Source organism: Symsagittifera roscoffensis, chromosome 3 (genome assembly GCF_963678635.1).
Source record: "Symsagittifera roscoffensis chromosome 3, txSymRosc1.1, whole genome shotgun sequence".
Lineage (NCBI taxonomy): Eukaryota > Metazoa > Xenacoelomorpha > Acoela > Convolutidae > Symsagittifera > Symsagittifera roscoffensis.
This window is the reverse complement of record NC_087064.1, coordinates 45,903,767-45,913,654: the sequence shown is the minus strand read 5'-3', so window position 1 is coordinate 45,913,654 and position 9,888 is coordinate 45,903,767. Positions and strand designations below refer to the sequence as shown.

The 9,888-nt window shown below is 34.7% G+C and overlaps 1 protein-coding gene across 2 annotated transcripts in view; it reads left to right on the top strand.

Moving 5' to 3' along the window:
• The first annotated feature begins 320 nt into the window (after positions 1–320).
• LOC134842588 (uncharacterized) overlaps positions 321–9,888 on the top strand; it is a 31,874-nt gene continuing 22,306 nt past the window's right edge. For both annotated transcript variants that reach the window (XM_063858997.1, XM_063858998.1), the window contains exons 1-2: positions 321–469; positions 663–989. In XM_063858997.1, the coding sequence (XP_063715067.1) occupies positions 357–469; positions 663–989 (440 nt within the window). In that variant the 5' untranslated portion in view covers positions 321–356. The remainder of the gene's footprint in view (positions 470–662; positions 990–9,888) is intronic.

The following is a 9,888-nucleotide window of genomic DNA, read 5'->3' as shown; positions in this document are numbered from 1 at the left end:
GAATTTGATCGAACGGATCGTCCGGTCATCGCTGCTCACTCATTCCATTTATTTGAAACTATTTAATAAGTTTATCACAACAATTAGGCTAACGACCGATTTACAATCGCGGGAAAGTGCTTGAATAAAATAGCTGCAAAGTTCGTCCAGGTTGCAAGCACGGTGATGTTTCGTTATGCTGAAGGGGTGCGAATGAAGTTATTATTATTGTTACATTTAATTCTATAAATAAAACTTATACTAGACAAAATAGCATGTCCTGTTATTGATTATCATTTTGCAATAAAAGTGTTCATTTTTTGACATGTTGTTTCAGAAGTAATGAGCATTCGGTTGGGGACATAGATGTATAAGCAATGCTAGCTCAAAATGCCATTGATGCTGCTTATTTTGAGGAAGTCCATCTATTGGATGCAAAACGTGAGAAGGAAGAGAGACTGAACGAGTTTCAGAAACGGTTGAACGAGAGGTGAATTGCATTAATTTCCAGAGCTTCGTTTGGAAGGGTGTAACAATCCGTAAATTGAACGTACATGTGAAAGCAATCCTCCAAAACTCAAAGCTAAACCCTACAGCTCACAAAATTTGTCAAAATAGCAACACATTTTTCGGTACTTGAAAGTTCGTCAGAGATCTACGTAGTCAATCATATGTCGTTTTAGGGTTGTTGCTCGAAAGTTGAAGGAATTGCGCGAAGCAGAGGAAGTGAAAGCGAAGGAGGCCAATGCTGTCGCTGCAATTCGAGAAAAGTGCAGAAATGTTTATTCGGTCAAAAAACCGAAAGCTACAATAATTCCAAATTGTAATGGGCACTCAAAGCATGAGAACACAACGATTCAAAAACGAGCCAACCAAATGTCAGTGAAGAATGCGAGAGCAAAACTACATCCATCAAATGCTCCAGTGACTGATGCGGAACCGTCATCGATCCGAGTGGTTGAATGTGATAGAAGTTTTGTTGCTGAAAAGGACGGGAGACCTAGCCCAAGGTAGTGATAGCTCGAATTTTTACTCAAGTTTTCTCAAATTCATTGGAGGGAAAATTTCGGGAACTGTTTGCCTAGAATTTGTGGGTTCATACTCTCAGACACATTTATGAACCCGCTCATTAAAGCAAACAAACCTTGGTTTGAATACGAGTTGCGTGATATATTTGTATGGATGTTTACTTTTAGGTAGTTGTTGTTTAGGATTTACAGCTAGCTGAAGGGCGGGCGCATGGTCCCAGTTGTAAAATATTAAAATAAAGTCCAAATATTTCTGCATCTCTTGCAATCGCAAGCGAGTTGCCACGTGCAGACATTTGTTTCTGAGAATCGTTCGTCAACAAATTTCCCCATGGATTTGATCAATCTTCTTTTTAATCCGATAGGCTCACTGATGTCGATGTATTTCTCGATTCGATTAACAAGAAATACATCTTGTTCAGAATGAGCAAATCAAAATTTTGAAAAAACTAACGAAAATTGCTAAAAACTCCCCTCAAAACGTTTATGCCTGCTATACTAAAGGAGTTCAAGAAAAGCTTTCATTTCTTGCCAGGAAAACTTAGAAATATGTGAAAATATTATCAAAGAACAATTATTACCTAACCTAGTCGGTAAAGACACTTTAAACCCCCAGTTCCGTGAGATATCTTCCTTACCCCTTAAAATGGGCGGACTTAACATCAAGCTGCCATCCGATCATGAAAGCTACCTAGAATGGTCTAAGGAAACAGCACTTGTACTGGAATCTCAAGATCCTATTACAGCAGTAACACAGCAAGAAAAAATATGTACGAAAATCAAAAAATTGAAAACTGATAGAACAAATCGAAAAAAAACAAACCTCATTAACTCCTTAAATGAAACAGACAAATACGCAATCGACCTGGCTTCTGAAAAGGGAGCCTCTAACTGGCTCAATGCTTTACCACTGAGCAGATACAACTTCAACCTGAATAAATCAGAGTTCAGAGATGGTGTTTACTTACGATACGGATGGGAACCAACCAAAACCCCACTCACATGTGCATGTGGTGCTAATTTTAACTTGACACATACGCTTCATTGTGCAAAGGGTGGTTACACACACATAAGACACAATGAAATTAGAGACACATCCGCCAACCTCATGAACGAGGTTTGCCATGACGTCGAGATTGAGCCGAAACTTCAGCCGTTGCAAGGCGAAAGCTTTGTCAACAATTCAACTACAACTGAAGATGAGGCACGACTTGACATTAAGGCAAACGGACTCTGGCGTTCACGATTCAGCCGCGCTTTCTTCGATGTGAAAATTTTCAACCCCCATGCCAAATCATCGCGAAAACTGCATAAGGATGCATACAAATACCACGAAACGCTGAAGAACTCCAAATATCGGCAAAGAATTTTAAACGTAGAGTAGAGTAGCTTCTGCCCGCTAATTTTTGGATGCACAGGTGGCGTTGCTCCAACATCCACGCGGACGATGCAGCGATTAGCCGAAAAAGTAAGTGAAAAAAGACAAGAAAGCTATCCAGAATCTATAAACTACATAAGAACTAAAATAAGCTTCGCGCTCCTGAGGAGCTCTATACTTTGTATAAGGGGGTGCAGATCGCTACGCAAAGTTCAATTTATTGACAACTCCATAAGCGCTATTGTAGAGGAAGGACGGCTAAGATAAATTAACATTACGACGATGCATTTAATGCTAATTTATGACTTCATTGCTGATATATATGCATTTTTATATCGCTGGTACTGTAAGTAGGAGGCTTTTTTGTAGATATTGCCGAAATTTCATCTGTAAACTGTGGCTTGTGTCCTTTTCGGAACGGAATATCATTTTTCGAAATTCTAACTCTATCACCAATTTTGAATTTTGGTTTAGTATATTTCTTGAACAATTTGTTATACAATAGTGATAAAAAATCACTGTTTTTCACATCTCTGGGAGATTTTCCAATTGATCGATTTTTGCGACGGTTCAATGTGGAAACAAATTGCTGCAAATTTTTCACCATGATCTTCTATGTAACGATATATTATATGTTTTAAAGACTGAATTGCTCTCTCTGCAAATGCAGCTTTTGTTTCACCCATTGTTGAGTAAACTTCAATGTCTTTCTCCTTGCAAATTTTTTTAAAAGTTCCCCCATATTCTGTTCCTTCATCAACCCAAAGTTTTCAGGAGTGTTTTTTTTCGAGAAATCATTTTCCTGAAAGCTTGTTAAGTGTCTGTGGCATACATTGTTTTCATTGTTTGAACTCTGACAAATCTCGAAAAAATATCTACAGCAACTAATAAATACTTGTTTCCATTGTTTCGACTAGCTAACTTGTCTACAAAAGCCAAGTCCATACACCAGATTTCATTGTTGTATTTAGAAAAAGCTTGAAGTCTTCGGAAACACCTGATTGGTGGACCAAGTTTTGTATAAGATTTCTTGGTTTGTAAAAATTTTTCTACTTTCTTTTTTGGTAAACCACTCGCTTTACTCAAGTTTTGAATAGAACCGTACGCAGCTGTACACCTAGAAAACAATCTGTTTAGTCTTTTCTTTTCAGATTTTGAAAGGGATCCAAGTTCCTCTATCTTTTGCTTTGGCATTCTTGTTAATAACAAGTTTAGGAGGAAGTTGAGTTGCTTTCAAAATAGTAAAGTAAATATCTGGAAAATCGGTATTTTTTCGCTTTAGTGTACGAAATAATAATAATTAACATCTAATATAATATTGTCTGACTGGGAGAATTCAAAATTAAATCAATAATGTGCTTATTGTTGCTCGTTTTCAAATCGCATTTACAGCACTGTGAACAGAATCAAAATTTTTTGGTACAATTTCCTCTTTTTCTTGCTTTTGTTCCAATTTATGTTTTCTTGGAAGTGTACTTTGTATTTGATAAACTGAGTACGGAATTGTCTCTGTGTCTCCCGATGCAAGGGCGTGCAGATCAAGTTCCACAGCTTGGTGCAGTTCACAGTACTGCTTCGCCACCCAGCTGTACTGCTGCTTCCGTCTGGAGATGACGTTTTTTGTAACTTGAAAACCCGAAAAGTTTCTGGAAGATTTTTTGAGTGTTTTCCTCCCTGACAGTTGACAATCGCTTTGAACAGGTGGTGGTTGTCAGTAAAATAGCTCCAAAGTTCGTCCAGGTTGCAAGCACGGTGATGTTTCGTTATGCTGAAGGGGTGCGAATGAAGTTATTATTATTGTTACATTTAATTCTGTAAATAAAACTTATACAAGACAAAATAGCATGTCCCACATGTAAATCCTGTTATTGCTTATCATTTTGCAATAAAAGTGTTCATTTTTTGACATGTTGTTTCAGAAGCAATGAGCATTCGGTTGGGGACATAGATGTATAAGCAATGCTAGCTCAAAATGCCATTGATGCTGCTTATTTTGAGGAAGTCCATCTATTGGATGCAAAACGTGAGAAATGCTAGCTCAAAATGCCATTGATGCTGCTTATTTTGAGGAAGCCCATCTATTGGATAAGCAATGCTAGCTCAAAATGCCATTGATGCTGCTTATTTTGAGGAAGTCCATCTATTGGATGCAAAACATGCATCTCCCAGCAGTGGCAATTTTTACAAATTGTTTGGAGTTTGAAATTTCTTAAAGAATCATCCAATATAAGCAAATACTTAGTTCCGTTATTGGGAAGATTTTCAATCAAGTCAAAATCTACTCCTTGGATAAATTTAAGGTTTTTTCTTTGCATTTGACTATAAAGAGGTTGATAATGTTGATAAAAATAAAAAATGTTGTCGAAAGCTGGCTTAAAAGTACCAATTTTTAACCAATAAAAAATAAGATGAGATTTTCCAGATCCACTTGGTCCAACTAGGGAAATAAAAATTCGCTCTTTGGTAGATATTATTTTATTCATAGCTTTGGAGAAGGTAGAATATAACCGACTGTACTTGATAAGATAGCTACCCAAACTGTTGTTTCTTCACATATTGTGGATAACATAATTCGAACGATTGCTCATACTAGCATCAAAACTATAACAAAAAATTGGCACAAAAAATAAAAGAGATCTATCACATGTACGTCCAAACAATTTTCATGATTTTCGTTCATGATTGCCTTCCTCAAAAACGAAATCTCCTAAATTTACGGGCTTGTCACATTGATCGACCATCCTAACTCTAAAAAGAAAAAGTTGACAATGAAATTTAATTAAAGTTTGAAAATGGTAGTTTATTAAGATTAATATAATTTACAATTTGTTTAAAAAAACATCCATGTTCCGAATGCAAATGCTTTTCTTTCTGCACAGTGAAGAGTTTTTGCATGACAATTTGGGTAGTTGCTACACTTCCAATCATATTTTTAATTTTTGAATATCAAAAACTGAACTTTAGGGCAAGCGTAGTCATCCAAGATAATAATCTTTGTTTCCAAAAATTCTGACAGAATCTTACATTTTTCATAACCTTTTGCAAAAGGGTCCGTTTCTGTGGCTTCTAGATTTTTCAATATTTTTTCAAGTTCAGTATATTTTTCGTAACCACTGCTCCAATTGATTCCACGAAGATGCTGTGTACACCAAAAAGATTGGGATGTTGGTTTGAACTTTTTGGGAGGAAGAAAGGAATAGGAAGAAAGGAATATCCTACAGTGTGTCCATTCTTATAAACTCCTAACTCTTTCACTGTATTGTTTTCAATTCATTCAATATCCAAAACAACCAGACTCATTCTTTTAACTGTTTTCTCTGGAGTTTTTTTGGTTGAAATGATTAACAATCAAACGATGCATATACTGATGAAGCAAATATTTTAACATATAAACAGAAAAATAATCCAGTCACGTGACCAACAAAGCATGAACTGGGGAGACTAGGTGCAACATAACAATAACCAGGACCTTTTTTCGTATTAGATTTCACAGATCCAGCAGAGTCATGTAGAATTGCATGTAGTCAAAAAATTTTGAGTTTGCATAAAGTAATCATACAGGAATTTCCGTATCCAATTAGTCCTCCAATAGGAAATTTTTGGTCCATTTCTGTAAAATTCATGTCCGCGTCCAAAACAATACAGGTACAAAGAAATAAATTTTTTCTTTTTGCATTCGATGAGAAATCTTGCTTGATAATCTCAAAAATTCTTAGAATTTCATTAAATTTCTGTACGTTCCTTTTCTACAGTGCATTCGTCTAGTGCATTCTACAGTGCGTTCTATTTTTTTGGTATCAGATGGGTATCCTATGTGAATGTTTTTTCTACCATTATTCAGAGTCGACTCAAAATGAGATACTTCCGAGTCTACGTCCAAATTCTGCAAGTTTGGTAAATTTTGAGACTCTATAATTGTTAGTGAAATTTTTTGGGACTTTCCTTCTAGAACAATATGAAAAAGTCCCAATTTATTGTGAAGTTTTAAGATAAAATTTCTTGAAAAACCAATATTCCAACTCATACTGTTCAACACCAATACTAAATGAAAAATGATTTTGAGGATTATTAGTTAAATTACAAGACAAAACATAAATAACACAATTTATTGTACGTTACAGTTCTCAACAAACATAAAGTCTCCCAAGTTTTGGGACAGTTCTTTGAGTTCGTTCAAAGTTTAGTTGACATAGGCAACTTGTTTCATTGCTTCATTCTCTTTTGCGGTGAAAAGTCAAATCTGAATGTAGGGAGGTTTGTTAACATTGTACTTCTTGATCGTGACACAAACTTGTTTCTATTGTAAGTTGCTATGTCATACACTTTGTTGCAGTTGGCAAGCTCCTGATCCATAGTTGACTCCTTGTCAGAAGTGAGTTCCAATATTCAGCATCGTGAATAACAGTTTCTAATTGCCGAGATTGCTTCTTCTTTTTCACCAAGATAGACTTGCTGTCTTTTTTCAATTTGTCCCAACTCATTTTTCTTGAATAGTTGAAAACAGGGTTCAAAATAAATTTTCCCCTTGTAGGATTTTTGGGACCAAGCTAATCTCCCAATTCTTGTTTGATTTTCTGAGAATTCAAGGCTAGTGTCGTTTCTTGAGTACACTTTTCAATAGGAGAACAGACTGATCAGATGAAGAGAAATGAGAGTAATGATTTTGAGATTAAATGAAATTGGAAGTAAACAATATGAGTCATTCACTTAACTATAAAAGGAAATAGAACTATAATTGGAATTTTTGAGTGAAATTTCCAAATATGGAATTATGTAGGTGTTAGTGTTCCTATATAAATCCACAATTCTCAGCAAAAACCATTGTTCCAGATGGCTGCAGCTATGTGTCAAGCTCATCCCAGCTTTTATTCAGATTATTGTCAAAAATCGCTATTTGTTTCCGTTTCCAGTGATTTTTACGAAAAATATATAGTAACCAATAATTTTTGTCTCTACCCACAATACTTACTGTTCTTTGGAAAATTGTAAGTTCCACATACTTCTGATTGGTTCATCTTTTGATCAAATTTTACAGCGATTGGGTAATTTTCATTTCACATCCAAATTATCGATTGTCTTTACACTCTGTACTAATACAGATTTTATTCGATTGTTATTTCATCAACTGGCGAAGTTTACAATCAACTTGACCTCGCTGTTCATCACAACTTGAAATGGAAAAGAGCAGAAAAAATGCCAAGTGTTGCAAAGAAAAGACTGTTACGCAAAAAATTCAAACGTCACTATTTATGTTCTAACCAGAAACTAGCTTCCACACAAACTATTGATTCAGCTTTTCTAGAAAGAGTTCGTAAAGTACAAAACTCAAAATATGAACATGATTTGTTTAAAATAATTGACTGTTTTATTGATGGTTATGGATTCGTAAATAGTGATCATGTCAATTTTTCAATAAAAAACTTTTGATAATCCATCTATTTTCTCTCATATGTTAACGAAATTACCAAAAACTTCGAAGAAAAAAAACGTTTTTTGCAACTTTTTGAAAATCAAAAGAAATATTACATCTTTCTTACATGTTTGAAAAACTTTTTGCAAATTTTTGACATTGGTGAGTTTTTTTTCTTCGATGTCAAAAATTTGCAAAAAGTTTTTCAAACATGTAAGAAAGATGTAATATTTCTTTTGATTTTCAAAAAGTTGCAAAAAACGTTTCAATTTTTTAAACAATTTGATAAAAAGTGATTCAATTTTTTTGACAAAATGCGAAAAGTGTATCAATTTTTTTGACAAAATGCGAAAAGTGTATCAATTTTTTTGACAAGACGCGAGAAGTGTTTCACTTTTTTTAACAAGATGCGAAAAGTGTTTCATTTTTTCCCTACAAATGCGAAAAGTGTTTCACTTTTTTCGACAAAATGCCAAAAGTGTTTTTCTTTTTTCGATAAAATGCGAAAAGTGTTTCAACTTTTTTGACAAGACGCGAAAAGTGTTTCACTTTTCTAACAAGATGCGAAAATTGTTTTACTTTTTTCCTACAAATGCGAAAAGTTTTTCACTTTTTTCGACAAAATGCGAAAAGTGTTTTACTTTTTTCGATAAAATGCGAAAAGTGTTTAAATTTTTTCTACAAATTGCTAAAAGTGTGTGAGGTTTTTGACAAGATGCAAAAACCATTAGGTAACTTTTTATTTGTGTACAATTTTTCTAGTGTTTTTCCGAATATGTGTGCAAAACTTATTCGAGTTTCTTTACATATATGCGAGTTTGGAGCACTAAATTAAGTTCTAATTGTTTTTCAATGGTTTACCCTGAACCTCCCATCTATTTTCATAATTAAAATGAAATCGAAGAAATTAATTAATTACAGAAAACGAAGTCAATACCAAACAACAATTATTTACAAAAACATATAATCAAAGAGCTGTCGAGCAGCAGAAGAGTTCTGGAGGTTCTCTAAAGAACGCAGAGCTGGACCAGGTAGTGGTTGTTGTGGAGCTGAAGGTGTCATTGTTTCTGAGAAACCCTCATCTTCATCTATTGTGATGGGGTTTTCGGCTGATCCTGCTACCTCCCACGGAAAGAGGAAGTCGTCGACTGGTTGAGCTACAAATCTTTAGTCAGGAATCTCGGGGTAGTTCATTCCCGCATGATCAGAAACTTCCTCCATCATTTGCATTGTTCCAAGTTGGTTCTCTGTGATGGGAACTTGCATCATATGATGTTCGTTGAAATCCCTTCGCATCACTTCCTTCATGTGCCAGATTTGGATTGGGATGTCCATTCGTGCCAGAAAAACTCCAGAGACTGTTTCTCGCACTTGAATATGTACTAGATCAGATGAAAATTCTACATGAGAGCACTGAGTTGCTGTTTTGCACTGAGAAGATCATTTTGAGCAAAAAACTGAGTTAAAGAGTAAAAACAAGAAAGAGCTGAGAGAGGAGGTAGTTGACGGTAGTTAAGTTGAAAATAAAATGATTTTTAGTTAGGAGTTGGGGGTACCTTCAACTCGAATGTGTGGCTTTGACCAATCAGAATTGATTTTCCTTATTTGGATTGTAGTCGTGTCCAATCAGATTTCAGCTTCCTTTAATGATATTCTTGGATAAAAGTCGTATCCAATCGGAAACAAAGCTCCATTTTGGGTATTGTCGTTTCCAATCACAAAAATGTTCATTTTTGTTCTAGTTGTCGTATCCAATCAAAGAAATTTTTAAGGACTTAAATCTTCCAAATCAGTAAAAATATACATAAAAGCAATTGCAAAAATAAATGACCAAAAATTGTTTGCAGTAAAAATAAGAAACATTGCTGATATAAGTAACAAAAGGAAGAAAATTAATAAAAGTAACATCTTTGCATTTTTTTTTCATCAAGTTAGTTGAATTTTTTGTATGTAATCAATGAGAAATTGCTGATTTTTGAGTAGATAGTCAAGTTCTTTAATTTTAATGTAAATTTGGGAGGATAACTTAAAATTGACGATTTTTTCAAAGGAAACCTCTGGAAATCTGATTCCAAACCGAATCAAGCAGGATT